The following is a 16,782-nucleotide window of genomic DNA, read 5'->3' as shown; positions in this document are numbered from 1 at the left end:
TAAGGTAGGTGAGGACGAGTTTTCCATGGCACCTTCCTCTTGGAGGAGCTCTTTGTTCTTAATTGCCTGATAAAGACTGTAGGAAACATTGATTCCTTTACTCTAAAATCCCTAAATAAAATGAAAAGAGCAGTGAACAAGGGACCTGTTTCTAATACTGAGATATTCCTTAATGAGAGCCAGAAGGGCGTTAATACATATCACTTATTCATGTGTTGGGTTTATTTAACCTTGAATGCTCCATTTGCCGTGACAGAACCCTGGTTTTATTCTTTCCCAAAAGAACTGCCAGGAGTTCCCGTTGTGGCTTAGTGGTTTAAGGACCCACTGCTGTCTCTGTGAGGATGCAGGTTCAACCTCTGGCCTCACTCAGAGGTCGCAGATGTGGTGCAGATCTGGTGTTGCCATGGCTGTGGTGTAGGCCACAGCTGCAGCTCCAATTTGACTCCTCGCCCAAGAACTTTCATAATGCCACAGGTAAAAAGAGAAGAAAAAAAAAAAGGCTGTGACATTTTAGATATTATTATACTCTTTACATATTTTTATTACATATCATTATACGCTTTAATATCCTACCTGTTTCTAAAATCTCTCCTTTCCTTCATCACTATTATTCCCAATAATTAAGAGAGAGAGATCTGAAAATAATTGACTAAAGATCCTGCTGGCTTCCCACAGCTGCCATCATTCAGTCCGAACTTGCATCGTGTCATCAAAGCATTCATGGGTTGGGCCTTTAAAGGGACATTTATTTATTCCTTCCTCAGCATCTCCACACTCAACTAGCAGCAGTTCCCTGAATTTTCTTTGGAAAATTACTCCCTGCTATGGCTTGAATAGTCTTGACCTCACTGCCAAGGCTAGGCCAAATCGCTATTGGCATAGGCCACTCTAAATGATCCTTCTCCTGGCCTCAGTGGTTAGGCCAGGGTGGGCACATGATCCAGTCTGAGTCAGCACTCAGTGACACTTCCACAAAGACTCCTGAGAAAGAGAGTATCTCCAATTCCTTCCAGACTTAAGCAGGACCTACAGAGCCAAAGAAGTTGCAGCTACCATCTTGGAACCAGAGGGGAGAGACTACTGGAATTAAATCAAAATTTTTTAAAAATTACTTTAAAAATTAAATTTTTTAATTAAAAATTTTAAATTTAAAACTAAAAAAATTAAAAATTAGCGTCAGCACCAAAGGAAAGCAAGAAATGGAGAAAGAAACTAACTCCTGATAAGATGATTGGAGCCTTGGATCAAGTCTCACCCGAAGCTAGTCCTTCCCTCCTGCTAATAGCCAATAAAGTTCATTTATTATTTAAGGCAGTTTGAGTTGGGTTTTCTTCTATAGTCATGACTCATACAGACCCCATGCAAACTTTTCCTGGACATTGCATTAGTCCTCATAGAAAGGATTCTTTTGATCTCACCAGACTAAAGGAGAATATTCAGGGAGTTCCCTGGTTGCCTAGTGGCTAAGGATCTGGCATTGTCATCGCTCTGGCATTCAATACCCCGCCCAGGAATTTTCTCATGCCACGGGTGCGGCCAAAAAATAAATAAATAAAATAAAGGAGAATATTGAGGCAGAGGGACAACGTGAGTAAGGGCCCAGAAGTGCTCTTCAGGTTCTAGGGGTGCTGACTTGGTCATTAATAACTCAACCTGAGCGTGGGGAGAAGGCCGAGGCAGAGGGGACCCCAAGGGTCTGGACTTGAGATGTCAAGTCTTCAGGACTCACTACTGTTACTATTAACTAACATCAATACGTTGAGAAACAAGTTAGTTAGGGGGAGGGGATGAGGTTCAAACTCGAATGTAAGGAGCGTTATCCTCCAGGGCTGCAAAAGCTATTGACTTTTCTGCCACCCCCAGGAAACTGGCAGGTTCTGAAGGGCCTGGACTGTGTGTTCTTCATCTTCAATTTAACCCTGAAAGCTGGGAGTTCCCGTTGTGTCTCAGTGGTTAATGAACCCAACTAATATCCAAGAGGATGCAGGTTTGATCCCTGGCCTCGCTCAGTGGGTTAAGGATCCAGTGTTGCCAGGAGCTGTGGTGTAGGTCGAAGACATGCCTTGGTCCCAAGTTGCCGTGAGTGTGGCATAGGCCATCAGCTGTAGCTCCAATTCAGCCCCTGGTCTGGGAACCTCCATATGCCGTAGGTGCAACCCTGAAAAACAAAAACCAACAAACAAAAATGTAACCCGAGAGACCCTAAGGATGGTATTCAATTAATAAAGAAACAAATAATTGCAAACGACATGATCCAAAAATAATTAGAGGAGTTCCCACTGTGACGATATGGGATCAGCAGTTGGGAGCATTGGGACACAGGTTCGATCCCCAGCCCCGCACAGTGGATTAAGGATCCAGCATTTCCACAGCTTCGGTTTAGGTCACACTTGTGGCTCAGATCTGATCCCAGGCCCAGGAACTCCATATGCTACGGGGGGGCCAAAAGAAAAAAATAGTAATTAGAGAATAATTAAGTCCTGGTCTTTTCTGTGGGTTTGATGATTGTCAAAAGCTCTGAAAAGTTCTGCGATGCCTGCTGGTGGGAGTGGGTCGTCAGGGGAGAGGTGGTGGTCAAGCTGTGCCTTTAAGATACGGGTGGAGAAGGGGAGGAGGGTGTTCTGGGCGGAGGAAGGGGTCTGGGGGCAAAGCCAGTCCTTCTTCGCTCTCTGGTTGGGGGGGGTACCACTACTCTCTGTGCAGAATTCTATCACTCTTCCAAATAATCTGAGAGGGCCAAAGGGAAGCAACCAACAAGGGACCCCACCTCGCCTGACAACCGGTGACCCATCAACCCCACCTCGCCTGACAACCGGTGACCCATCACCATGGTCAGCGAAGTACAGGACGTCAGGAGGGAATTGCTTGGAGAAACAGGTCGAAGAAAATGAAACGGACAAGCAGAAAAGATTCCTTTTTTTTTTTCAGGGCCACACCCACAGCATATGGAGATTCCCAGGCTAGGGGTCGAATCTGAGCTGTAGCTGACAGTCTACACCACAGCCACAAAAGACAGGATCCGAGCCGCGTCTGCGACCTACACCACAGCTCACGGCAACACCAGATCCTTAACCCACTGAGCAAGGCCAGGGATGGAAACTGTATCCTCAGTGGATGCTAGTCAGGTTCAATAACTGCTGAGCCACAGCGGGAACTCCCAGATAAGATTCCTAACTGAAACATTCTACCTCCTTCCGCTGAGTTGGGAGACCATTTGGTGCGCCTCTACTGAAGCCCAAGGAATACGAAATGAGGTATTCCACGTTTGGGGCTTCTTTTGTCTAATTACACACAAGACGGAGAGAAAGGAAGGGGGACCCTGAGCCAACCTGATAAACAAATCCAGAAGCTAACAGCATTGGTTTGTTGTTCTGACCTCTAAAGGAATTTTTCAGAGGAAGAGTCACAGAGAAAATTTATATTAAAAAAAAAAAGGAAGAGTCTAACTCCCATAATTGTTTCCAATTTAAGAAAAAAAAAATCCTCAAAAGGACAGTATTACTTCTTAATGAGCTGTTCCCTATGCACTTTAAAAAGAAAACAGGGCACAACCTAAAGCAGCTTTCTGTCAGCTATCGGGGATTTGCGTGGGGATGATCAAAGGAGCCCTGGTCCCTCTCTCAGTCTCCTCTTCAAAGGCTCTCCGGGTGGACGCAGTCACTCTTCTATCATAACTGTTTACACTTACAGGCAATAGCATGCTCATGGCTGGTTTTATGAATTTCTTAGCTGTCTGCAAGAAAGTACTTTGAAACATTAGAAAATCCATTCAAATCGCATTTAATGGCATCAGGTGACGTATGCTCCTTCTTGTTCCTAATTCTTTGAAGAGTGATGATGCCAAGGGGCTTGGTGACTTCCATAGGGAAACGGACCTGGGCTGGCGAGACCTGAGGAGATGGGGGCCCTCATCAATTATTATTACACAATTTACACCTTCCAAGGTTTGGGCGACCAGATTAGATTTATCCCAAAGGAATCATGCGATGATTGTGTCCTTGCATCCTGGAAATCTGCTCATGTTTCTGCATTTTAATATGAACACGACATGGTAGAGCACAGGTGGTGTGGAATAGTGGGCGAGGCATGGCATGAGGTACCCTGAAATCTGAGATGCTAATCCCAGTTTGGCTTGATTAAATCATTTAACCTTTCAAAGCTCCTGTTTACTTTATCCCTAAAATGTGACAGTTATGTTCATTCTAAAAAAGGATTTAGGATTAAATAATATATATAATCTGGTATCTCCTATACATAATACATAGTATTGATTCAGTGGTGGGTGGGGGTGGGTACTGCTAGTAGCAGTATTTTTTTTTTAACAGCCACACTCACAGCATATGGAATTCCTGGGCCAGGGATTGAGTCTGAGCCACAGCTGCTGCAATGCCAAATCCTTGAAACCCACTGCAGTGGGCCAGTGATCAAACCTGCAGCTCCACAGTGACCTAGCTATTGCAGTCAGATTCTTACCCACTGTGCCACATCAGGAACTCCTAATAGCAGTACTATTATCAAGCTTTAAATATTAATCCAATGAGGGAAAAAATTCTTTTTTGCTTCTTAGGGCTGCACTCATGGCACATGGAGGTTCGCAGGCTAGGAGGCGAATCGGAGCTGCAGCTGCCGGCCTATGCCACTGCCACAACAATGAGGGATCTGGGCCGCATCCACAACCTATATACCACAGCTCGTGGCAACGCTGGATCCTTAACCCACAGAGTGAGGCCAGGGGTTGAACCTGCATCTTCATGGATGCTCATCAGGTTTGCTGACTCCTGAGCCACGAAGGGAACTCCAATGGAGGAAAATTTTAAGTAGGAGAGTCCATCTCAAGTCATCCAAGACCAATGCAAAGGATTACAACAGAAATCATTAATACCATGAATAAGTAATATGAAACTGACATTTTTCAATGTGGCATATTTTTATGGTTTTATTAAAGCGAATATATGCTCATTTTCAAATATTTAAATGACACAACCGATTAAGTGGGACATTAAAGTGTCTTATAGTTTTATATCTTCCTGCTCTGACATATGGCGATTATCCTTTCAAATTTGTTTTTGTGTACATGTAAAAATATTGCCAGACCAAAGCAATGGATTCTTCACTCAACAACAAGACTGGATCTGAAACCGACTATAATGGAAAAAATAAAAATCATTATTAAAAATAATAGTTAAAAAATAAACTTAAAAAAAAAACAAAAACTGGGTCTGGATGGGACAGTGGACCACTTTAACTGCTAAAGCCTAGGCCTTAGGGTAGAGCCCACTGGCAACTTCCAACTTTTGACCCAGTTTGTACTCAGATAGCAAATTAGGCTTTAGAACTACTCTCACAGAGTGGTTGTGAGTTGTCCATTATCAAATAATGTCTAAAAACATCAATATTTTTTGTTGGGCTTCTCTAGAAAAGTAATGACTTTTTGGCTTTTACTGAAGGAAAATTTCAAAAAGTTAAAAACCTGACTCATGTAAACATATGATCAAGACATGCCAACTATTTAATTCAATGTATATTTAATAAATTAAGGACTCAGCAGATGGTACACCTGATTCAAAGGAGAATTCGAGGAACAGAGATTTAAATAGTCGTTCAATGGCATGCTGAAAGGAATTCGTTAATAGATGCAAAACTGGTTAATGCCCTTCAGGGCTATAAACTGAAACCTTTGGAGTTTATATTTCCGATCAGACAGAAATCTAAAATTTAACATATAAAATCATAGTATCAATGCTCCATCAAATAATGAGGAGCAAAGTTAAACACAGATGCATTCGCTTAGATAATTAAATGATCTTGGATGAGACCTTTCAATGATGACCTAGTATGACTTCAAAGGACTTTTTGTTTTATTTCAAAATTTTGGATGTCAATTTTTCTTAATACTTAAGCTTTTCTTGCTTGTTACAGTCATATATCCCTATTATCTTTTGACTTAAAATCTCCTCACCTGTGTCTTTGATTTCCTCTTCATATCTTTCATTATAATACATGATATATTCATAACATGTTTCACTGTATATATATAATGTGTGTGTGTGTATATATATATATATATATATATATATACTTTTTATAAAGAAACAAGATCTTAACTTACTTCACTCTTTTTAATGATAGAGAAAAATAAAATGACAACAATGAGACTAGTTCTTTGTCACCAGCCAGGTCACTTCTAGCTCCCATTCTGGAGGTGATTCCATCAAAACAAGGTAATTAACTATTAAGACCCCTGTTTTATTGCTACTTTTTGCATATTTCTCTAACTTTCAAGTTTAGAATAAATTTCTCTGATGCTCTATCACACGCTCAAGACCACGTAAGGTGGGAACAGCGTCACATGAGTTCAATCCCCGCCCAGCACAGTGGGTTAAAGATCCAGCATTTCCACAGCTGCAGCTTAGGGAAAGACTGCAGCTCAGGTCTGATCCCTGGCCCGGGAGCTCCATATGCCACAGGGCGACCAAAAATGGAAAGAAAAATTAATTCAAAACTTCCTTCCTCGTCTCTCCCTCATAGTTTTATTTTAGTCATTCTACCAAACTTTGTTACCCAAACATTGTAAAACTCTCCATCTTTTAATGTGTTATTTAGTACTTCTGCATTTACTCAGATTACTTACTCTTAGGTGACATGGAAAACTGGTCAGATTCTGAGTTTCCAACTCAACTTGAGAGCTTAACTGTTCAAAATCAGCCTTCTTGAATATTAGCAGAGATTTAATTTTCCTCTGTAGTCAGTAGCTAACAATGAGATTTTTTCCCCTGTAAGAGCTAAAACCATTGAACACACTAATCTAATTTTTTAGAAAAGAACTGAATCAAAAGGAGTTTCTTATCATAAAGCAGTTTTATGGTGCTCTATACCCAAAGAAGTCATTAGATGCTCCAATGACAAGTTGGTGTGTGTTGCCCAGCCAGCGTGTTCCTGTCTAACCCTGTTCTTTTTTTTTTTTTTTTTTTAAGGGCTGCACCTGTGGCATATGGAGGTTCTCAGGCTAGGGATCAAATAGGAGTGATAACTGCCAGCCTACACCACAGCCACAGCAATGCGGAATCTGCGCCATGTCTGTGACCTACACCACAGCTCACGGCAATGCTGGATCCTTAACCCACTGAGCGAGGTCAGGGATAGAACCAGTGTCCTCATGGATCCTAGTCATATTTTTTTCCACTGAGCCATGACAGGAACTCCTAACCCTGTCCATCTTTGCTCCAACATATATGGCAGATGGGATAGATACACACAATGACAGACAATGGTTAGCTGATACTTGCCATGCACATGAGCTGATCAAGGACCAAGAATAATTAGGTGAGTCAGGAGGAATATTTACACCACTGGGCAGTCTCATATTCCATAATGAGAACCTAAGGATACCAGAGGGTTAAAATAGCAAAAAAGCCAGCCTAACCCTATTATTAATACCGCTGGTGGGGAACTTAGTATTTAGTAAATACCTGTTAATGCTACTACTCTCTCCTCGCCTATGAAAAGCCCAGTCCTGATCCCCATTTGCCAGATCCTATATACACATTGACCAAGCAAGAAGGAGCATTTTTTCTAGGTGAGTTGAAGAAATCAGAAGTGGGGTCTCTTCGTCTATGGCCATACCACCCTGAACGCACCCAGTCTCATCTGATCTCAGAAGCTAAGCAGGGTTGGGCCTGGTTAGCACTTGGATGGGAGAAGTGGGGTTTCTTCTTCTCTATAGGGATCATGCAGTGTTGTGGTAAAAGGTAATTATTAATCAGCACTTGTGGGAAAAGATAGCCTTGATTTTTAGCATTTGCCAGTTTCCATGGTATAAATACTTTAATCATCCCATCATCAATTTCATGCTACTAACATGATTTCACTGAATCATATTCTATAAAATTATATGAATTATATACATTAGGTATTTCAGTCCCCTCCTTCAGTATCTTATAAGAAAAATAAAAAATCCTGAAATATTGAGTATTTACAAAAAACTCAATCAAAAAATGGGCAAGGAGTTCCCGTCGTGGCGCAGTGGTTAACGAATCCGACTAGGAACCATGAGGTTATGGGTTCGGTCCCTGCCCTTGCTCAGTGGGTTAACGATCCGGCGTTGCCGTGAGCTGTGGTGTAGGTTGCAGACGCGGCTCGGATCCCGTGTTGCTGTGGCTCTGGCGTAAGCTGGTGGCTACAGCTCCGATTCGACCCCTAGCCTGGAAACCTCCATATGCCGCGGGAGCGGCTCAAGAAATAGCAAAAAGACAAAAAAAAAAAAAAAAAAAAAAGGGCAAAAGATCCAAATAGACATTTCTTCAAAGAAGACTTACAGATGGCAAAAAAATACACGAAAAGATGCTCAACATCACTAATTATTAGAGAAATGCAAGTCAAAACGACTATGAAATACCACCTTACACCAGCCAGAATGGCCATCATCAAATAGCAAAAAATAAATGCTAGAGAGGGTGTAGAGAAAAGGGAATCCTCTTAACACTGTTGGTAGGAATGTAAAATGGTACAAGAACTATAGAAAATAGTATGGTGTTTCCTCAAAAAACAAAAAATAGAACTATCATATGATCCAGCAATCCCACTCCTGGGTATCTATCTGGAGCAAACTGTAATTTGAAAAGATATATGCACCCCAATGTTCACTGTCAGTGGTTAACGAATCCGACTAGGAACCATGAGGTTGTGGGTTCGATCCCTGCCCTTGCTCAGTGGGTTAAAGATCCAGCATTGCCATGAGCTGTGGTGTACGTTGCAGACATGGCTTGGATCCCGCATTGCTGTGGCTCTGGTGTAGGCTGGCAGCTACAGCTCCGATCGGACCCCTAGCCTGGGAACCTTCATATGCTGTGGGAGCGGCCCAAGAAATGGCAAAAAGACAAAAAAAAAAAAAAAAATGCAATAGCCAAGACTTGTAAGCAACCTAAACATCCATCAACAGAGAAATAAAGAAGATATTGTGTATACATACAATGGAATATTACTCAGCCATAAAAAAGAATGAAATACTGCCATTTGCAGCAACATGGATGGACCTAGAAATTATCATATTAAGTAAAGTTAGTCAGGCAATGAGAGACAAACATCATATGATATCACTTATACGTGGAATCTAAAAAAAAAAAAAAGGTTACAAATGAACTTATTTGCAGAACAGAAAGAGACTCACAGACTTTTAAAAAAAATTACGGTTACCAAAGGGGATGAGCAGTGGGGAATGGACTAGGGGTTTGGGATTGGAATATACACACTGAGGTAGATTGAATGATTGGCCAACGGGACCTGTTACATAGCACAGGGAACTCTACCCAGTATTCTGTGATAATCTATATGGGACAAGAATCTGAAAGAGAATGGATATGTGTACATGTATAACTGAATCACTCTGTTGTACAGCAGAAAATATCACAACATTGTAAATCAACTATACCTCAATAAAACTTTAAAAATAAAAAAAAATTAGGTATTTAGAAAACATGGGCAATACCATCAACTAACATGACCTTCTGGACAATCACACAGCATTCTGCCAAACAACAGTAGAACACTATTTTTTTTTTCAATTGTAAATGATATGCTATGGCATAAAATAAATCTTAATTATTTAAAAGAATTCAAATCAGACAGACTGTGTTCTCTGACCGCAGATGAATGCATTTATTTATAACAGAAGTTATTTGAAAATCTCTAGATATTTAGGAATTAATCGGGACATTTTCAAACAATCCACAGGTCAAAAAAGAAATCACAAAAGGAATTGGAATATATTTTGAATAGAATAAAAATTTAACCAAAACATTACAAATGTTGTGGGACAGAACTAGAAGAGGGCTTAGAGTATAGCATATCTTTAAATGTTTATATCAGAAAAAGAAGAAAGGTCTTACATCGACAATGTAAGCTTCCACCTTGAGATATTGGAAAAGAAGGACATGTTATATTAAAACTCAAAAGAAGAAAGAAATATGAAAGAAAATAAATAGAAAAATAGAAAATATCAATTAAATTAAAGTACTGTTTTTATAAAAAGGCAATCAAAGTAACAATCCAGTAGGGATATTATTCAAGGAAAAAAATATGAAAATGTGTCAATTACCCTTATCTGGATTGATAAAGAAATACCACTACGGATCTTACCTTGATAAAAGTAGATCAGGAAATATAATAAATAAGCTTATGCTATAAATTTGACAGCTTATGTGAATTCTACAAATTCCTTGAGAAATAAAATAATCCAAAATACATGTAAGAATAAATAGAAAACTTCGATAGCACTGTACCAATTAAATAGCCTTCGCATAATGATTTTTTTCTTACAAGTCAAATAAACTTTGTTTCACTAATGAATTCTGACAAACACTAAGGAAAAAAATAGTGCATTCATTCACAAACTCTTTCATAGAAGCAAAATAAAGCTTTTCTAAATTGCTTTATCAATTAAAAGTTATTCTGATGCTAAAATTAAATACAAAAAATACTCCCTAACATCAATACTACCTATGAATATAGACACTGACTCCACAAGACAATATTAGCAAACCAAATCCAACAATATGTGACTAACTGGGATTTAAAAACCAACAGCAAAGTTGGTTTATCTTTAGGGAAATTAAGTAATGTAATTTACGACATTAACCAAATAAGTGGTTGAAGAAAACCTATGTAATTATGTAAGAAGATGCAGAAAAAAACATCTGGCAAAATTCAACGATCATTCTTGATAATATCTCTCAGAAACATACAAATAGGAGAGAACATTATGAACCTATTAAGGAGTGTATAGGGGTCTCCGTCATGGCGCAGCAGAAACAAATCTGACGAGCATCCACGAGGTTGAGGGTTTGATCCCTGGCCTTGCTCAGTGGGTCAAGGATCTGGCATTGCCATCATCTGTGGTGTAGGTGGCACTCAAGGCTCAGATCCCACCTTGCTGGGCTGATTTAACCCCTCGCCTGGAAACTTCCATATGCCACAGGCATAGCCCTAAAAAGACAATCAATCAATCAATAAATACAGACTGTATAATTACACCTTACAAATAACATCATTATTTAATTACAAAAGACTGACTGATTTCCCCTTAAGTTCAGCAAAAGGGTAAAAGATTTCTGGTTTTATCCTTTTCATTCTTCATTGTAACAAAAGTTGTAGTTAGTATGTAAGGCAACTCAAGAGAACAAAATACAAAGTTATTGGAAAGAAATACGAAAGAAAAAAAAAACTTGTCTTTTCCCACAGGTAATCTTATATGCAAAATTTATTAGTTTTTTTTTTTTTTAAAAGCTACTACAACTAAGTGAATTTAGCTAGCCCAATAGGTGTTTTTGCAGATACTGACAAGCAGTACCTAACATGTATATGCAGTACACTTTATACGCAATGAAAATAGCCAATCCAGCTTTGAAAAAGAAGACAATTTAAAGAATTACACTACCAACTTTCAAATGTTTCAGAAAGCTACCGTAACAAAATACAATACCGGCAAGAGAAGAGATACACAGACAATGGAAGGAAATATCCAGAAACAAACCCACACACATGGGGTGAGTTGATTTTCAAGAAAGAAGCTAAGGTAAAACTATGGAGAAAATGGCTCTTCTTAAGAAATTACACCAGAACAATTTATTTTATATGAAAATAATTAACTAGAATTCTGTCCCCAGACCACACATAAAAATTAACGTGAAATGGACCATAGACCAAAGTTTAAAAGTTTAAGCCTACAAATTCTAGAAGATACGAAATTTTCCCAACCTTGGCACGGGCAAAGATTTCCTATACTGGACTAAGAAAAGAATGAGGTATCTTAAAAATAGCTTTTATTTAGCTAAAAGAAAATACTTTAGTTATCAAAAAGACACTGAGAGAAAAATAAAAACAAGCCAGACTGAAACAAAATAGTGAATGCGCAATAAAGTTGAAAAATAAAAACAGTTAACTGATCATCTTCTTCCTGAAATACACCAGTGTGGCTCCATTCGCCTGGAGATGGTATTCCCACAAAGAATCTTGCAACGCATAAAGTGGATGTAGTGTGTCCGGTGCAACTCTGATTTTCTACGTCCATAGGTAGGAAATGTGTATGTGCCCCTTTGGTAGTCAAAATAATGCCCCTCCAAAGATCACCCACCACATCCTTATCCTTGGACCCTGTAAACGTCATGTTAAATGACAAGGGGGTGTTAATGCTGCAGATGAAGTTTGCTAATCAACCAACTTAAAAATAAAGTGGTTATCCTGGCTCATCGAAGTGGAGCAGAGGTAATCACAAAGAACTTTTAAATGAGGAAGAATGAGGCAGAAGAGTCAGCGTCACATATCATGATGTGAGAAAGACCTGTATAGGCACTGCTGGCTAGGAAGATGTGAAGACACGGGCTGGGTGGCCAAGAATCAGGGAAACCTCCGGCAGATGGAGGAGAAAAAAAAAAGACAGAAAAAATCTTCAGTTGTGTTTTAAAGACCCTATAATCTGGTAATGATGAAGAAATAGACAAATTGAATAGAATAGAAAATCATGATATAGTCTCAATACCTACGGGAATTTAATATAGGATGAAGGTGACATCTCAATTAAGTATGTAGAAACATTTTAGTCATAAGGTACAAATCTTTATAATTATATTTGTAATACAGGTATTGAGTTACCTTTCTATATACATGGGAGATCTGCCCATAAGACAAAGATAAAACTGTTCATGCCTCATACTAAGAAAAATTCCAAGTAGGTCAGAGATCTAAATATAAAAGGTGAAATTATGCCAATGATAGGAGAACTCATGGGTAAAATCCTCTAATCTCACTTAGTAGGGAAACCTTTGCTAATGAGGAATCCTAGAAGTAGTTAATCAAAACAGAGTTAAACTGATTATATTAAATGATGTTTTTTAAACTCAAGAGGAGTAAAATGTGATATAAAAAGAATATTTGCATTCAAACTGTGAAGGGTTAACATGTTCAATACATGGTTTCTAAAAATGAAGGAAAAGTCAATCAACCCCACAGCAAAAAGTGAGACAACAGGAAAAAGTCATAGAAAAAAATTTAAATAACCCTTAATCTCAATCCTATTTCTGGAAGTCACTTCTAAAGACATTTTCAGACATAATATATACTCACATGTCACCAGGTCGTACAGTAGAAAAAAAAAAATGTATTGGGGAAATAACAATCGATTACAATTAAAATATATATTAAAAAGTGCAAAAAAATTAAAGGAACTTTGTGGAAGAGAATAAATAAATAAATAAATAAATAAACTGACATGCCTATTCATTCAAGTATTATTTGTAAGAGCAAACAACAGAATACTATTAAAAGGACCAATCATGAGGAACTAGTTGCATAATCCAGAGAGTATCAACATGGAGTATTATACAACTGCAAAAAGAATGAAGAATATATACTACTATGGTTTCCTCTTAGGATATGCCTATAGAAGAAATGGTAAGATGACAAAAGCCATATATATATATATATGTATATATATATAGGATGCTACAATTTTACCTAAGAGGATGTGAATGTGCTCATGTCTGTGCTTATAGCTGTTTCAATTAAAAGAGCAATGGGAGGACAAACCATGATGCAATTATTGAAAGCCTGTGTGGATGGCACAGAGAAGTGTGGCTAAAAGGAGAAGCTGGGTGACTGAATAAATGTGGTCTTGCAGATCAGGTGGTGGAGGTGATTTTGTCTTCTCAAAATCTTAATGAAAGTTTAGATTACAGAAAAGCCCTAAGTATATTTTTTAAAACAGAAGAAACTTTTAGTTTTCCAGGGCTGCCATGACAAAGTGCTACAGACTGGCGGCTTGAATACGAGAAATGCGTTTCCTTACAGTTCTGGAGGCTGGAGGTCTGAGGTCAAGGTGTCAGCAGCTTCACTCTCTTCCGAGAGCATCTCCTTCGTTTACGGATGGCCATCTTCTCCTGGTACTTTCACCTGGTCTTCTCTCTGTGTGCACCTGTGTCCTAATCTCTTCTTCTTATGAGGATACCAATCATATTGGATTAAGGGCCACCCAAATGACCTCATTTTACCTTCAGTCTCTCTTTAAAGACCCTATTTTTTAACCCTATTTTTCAATACAGTCACATTCCAAGGGACTTGGAGATAGGATTTCAACATGTAAATTTTAGGGGGTTGTGGCTCCGCTCATAATCCTGTCCAGGAATGGGTGAAGTCGGTGCCTCTCTGAATAGCCACACAGGCAAGGATTCCAAATGACGAGGGCAACCAATAACCTGACCATACCTGCCTCGTTGATACGGCTGAAGGATGAAAAGGAAATGCAGATGAGATAAAAAGAATTCCAAGGGACTAGTACACCCAGTAATCACATTGTACGTCTCTGACGGATACACCCCTGGGTGAAAAGAAATGCCTGCAACTATTTATGCTTCATGATGCTGAGTGCCCTACGCAAGCTGTGGCACACCTTGGCTCAGACTGTCAGAGGTAAGGCATCCTAGGTGTGGGGCACAGACTTTGTGCATTGGGTCCATGTGATCACGGCAACTGGACCCAATCTTCCTCGGATTCCTAGACATTGTGGGAGGTAGACGGTGTTCAAAGCTGGCCTGGATTCTGTCTCGGAGTGAACGGGGGAGGCGGGCTAGAAGTTCATGCTTTAATTCACACCGTCTCCCCCCAGGGCCCACCATGGATCCCTCATTCCTGCTGGCCTTTCCTTTGCTCCTGGCTCTGTCCACACCTTGCAGTGCTTGTATTTGCAAAATTCTGCACCCTCAGACGTTTTACTGCATGTCAGACATTGGTGAGTTGACGGAGACACTGGAGAAGTGCCCCCCAAGGAGGAGGTCTCGCCCTGGGGAGCAGAAACACAGAGGTGGGGGAGCTCTGGTGATCCGAACGGTGTTTAAGGAGACAGCATGGGGAACTCTTAAGTCAATGACCCATTTCTTTCTCCTCTCAGTTGTAGTAGCTGATATATTAGGACAAGGACGTGGCACTTTTTTGAAACGAAATTACAAAATCAGAGTCACTGAGGTAAGCCCAACACCCCTTCCTTTTTCACCCCCTTCCCTCAAAACCAACAAGCTCTCCAACCAGCTCCTGCTGAGGGGACTGGATGTTTTCTAGATTCCAGCCACTTCAGTGAAAAACTAAGGTCTTATTCTTTCCATCCCCCCATCAGATACTCAAGGCTCCCCAAAACGTAGGCAAAATTGACCATTTATACACACCCAAAGATTGGAACAAATGTGGTTATGAGGTGAGGACCCCACATCAGTCACAATTACTCATTGCAGGTGAGTACGTGGTCCGCATACAGCCCCTCAGCCTTGCTACCCACTCTACTGCAGCACCTCTAGCACCACCAAGGACCAAGGCCCCTTCTCTGTCAGCTGACAGATTCTGCCCAGGGAGATGCTGGACTGTCATTCATGGCTGACCACTCTGTACCAGCCTCAGGGTTTCCGGACCTTCTCTGCCTAACTACTTAGGGGTCAGAGCATGTCCTTCCACATTTCGGCTGCGCTGACCCTCAGGCCATGCTGTTTGATCACCGCAGGCTATCTGAGGAGGGGGTCCCTGCATTTCACACGATGCCACCTGGTGTACTTCTGGAACAGCCTCACCAGAGAGCAGAAATTAGGTTTCAGGGCCGGGTATGAAAGAGGATGCAAGTGCAAAGTGAGTAATCTCCCAGGCAGTTTTCTCTGCAGCCCAGGCACCGGTGGCTGTCGTGTCCATGTGCTCAGAGCTCCCTCCCTGTGATCGCTCTCTGCGGATGACCCCGGCGCTCTCACCATCTGCCTGTCCCCTGGCCTTCTTCCCCAGTTCCGCGCCCCCCCTCCTCCGCCCCCAACGCTTCTCTTCAGCCCCGACCTGTGTTCAGACCCCTGTGGCCCTCGCCTTTGTGGGATGGGGTTGTAAACAGGGGTGGGAAGGGGATGATGACAAGCCCTGGCTCTCCCTCCACCTCTAGGTCCAGCCCTGCCTTTTCTGCTGGCGTGACTGCCCTGAACCTGATGTCACAGACTGCGTGTGGCAGCAGAGAGGCTGTGACTACCAGATATGGGAAGGAAATCATTCCTTGTACTCCATATGTGCCCCCGCGCCATCTGGCCACTGTGAGTGGACCAGAATCAATGTCAGCAGTTATCAACCCCCAATCACTACTCCACCAACAACTTCTATGAACCCATCTATGGAATAATAGAATTTTAACGTTCTGGTTTTTGACCTGACTGAACCTAACAGAATTGCATTCGCAGTGTATACATTCATGGAAATGTACACTGAAGTTTCATTTACTTTCTCTGCAAGTAGTGTATGCATCCATAAAATTTATAAAAATAAATGCCAGGCTGACAAACCCTACCCTGGTAACCATTTCCGTGTATCTTCTCAATTCCTCAATCATCTTTTATCCCTTAGTTGCCCAGCAACAATATACCTGATCCTGATCCTTCTCATTACAGAGTTCCTGACACTGCCTCAGCCTACCAAAAGTAACAGCCCTGGGCCCACACAAAGCAACAAATCCAGAGAGCCTAGAGCCAGACTCCACCTGACATGGGCTGACCCTTTCCCATGTGACATGCAAAAGCAAGAAACACTGGGCAAGGGAGAAAGAATATTCCTTATTCCCACTAAATCAAGATTCTTTTGCAAATACAAAAATCATTCTGGAGTTTCCATTATGGCTCAGAGGAAACAATTCCGACTAGTATTCATGAGGATATAGGTTCAATCCCTGGCCTTGCTCAGTGAGGTTGCATTGCTGTGAGGTTTCAGTGTAGGTTGCAGACG

General features: G+C 40.8%; 2 protein-coding genes across 12 annotated transcripts in view; one reads left to right on the top strand and one right to left on the bottom strand.

Annotated features, from left to right (window-relative positions):
• LOC146402199 (uncharacterized) overlaps positions 1-16,782 on the bottom strand; it is an 87,227-nt gene that overhangs the window by 36,452 nt on the left and 33,993 nt on the right. Inside the window, exons 4-5 of one of the 10 annotated variants that reach the window (XR_014805416.1) lie at positions 654-734; positions 329-460 (exon numbers count right to left, since the gene is read on the bottom strand). The exons of the other annotated variants lie outside the window; for them this stretch is intronic. The gene's annotated coding sequence lies outside the window, so the exon portion shown is untranslated. The remainder of the gene's footprint in view (positions 1-328; positions 461-653; positions 735-16,782) is intronic. 10 annotated transcript variants of the gene reach the window in all.
• Positions 14,296-16,350, top strand: LOC110261265 (metalloproteinase inhibitor 1-like). 2 transcript variants are annotated; one of them, XM_021097081.2, is made up of 6 exons: positions 14,296-14,460; positions 14,657-14,779; positions 14,939-15,012; positions 15,161-15,275; positions 15,539-15,660; positions 15,956-16,350. In XM_021097081.2, exons 1-6 carry the CDS (start codon positions 14,406-14,408, stop codon positions 16,184-16,186), a joined length of 720 nt encoding a protein of 239 aa, XP_020952740.1. In that variant the 5' UTR covers positions 14,296-14,405; the 3' UTR covers positions 16,187-16,350. The 2 variants fall into 2 exon arrangements, with proteins under 2 accessions (XP_020952740.1, XP_020952742.1); XM_021097083.2 differs by having other exon boundaries at positions 14,454-14,560.

The sequence above is a fragment of the Sus scrofa genome, chromosome 6 (genome assembly GCF_054392235.1).
Source record: "Sus scrofa isolate SSC_HxYL_T2T_F1_AM1 chromosome 6, Sscrofa_HxYL_maternal_Yorkshire_Landrace_v2.0, whole genome shotgun sequence".
Taxonomy (NCBI): Eukaryota; Metazoa; Chordata; class Mammalia; order Artiodactyla; family Suidae; genus Sus; species Sus scrofa.
The sequence above is the reverse complement of the archived record's forward strand: the minus strand, read 5'-3'. Positions and strand labels throughout refer to the sequence as shown.

Bases quoted from the DNA above. Each gene is read 5' to 3' on its own strand.
- LOC110261265 (XM_021097081.2), top strand. From the start codon at position 14,406: ATGATGCTGAGTGCCCTACGCAAGCTGTGGCACACCTTGGCTCAGACT. The intron at 14,780-14,938 runs GTGAGTTGACGG...TTCTCCTCTCAG, and splicing joins TTACTGCATGTCAGACATTG to TTGTAGTAGCTGATATATTA. The intron at 15,661-15,955 runs GTGAGTAATCTC...CTCCACCTCTAG, and splicing joins AAAGAGGATGCAAGTGCAAA to GTCCAGCCCTGCCTTTTCTG.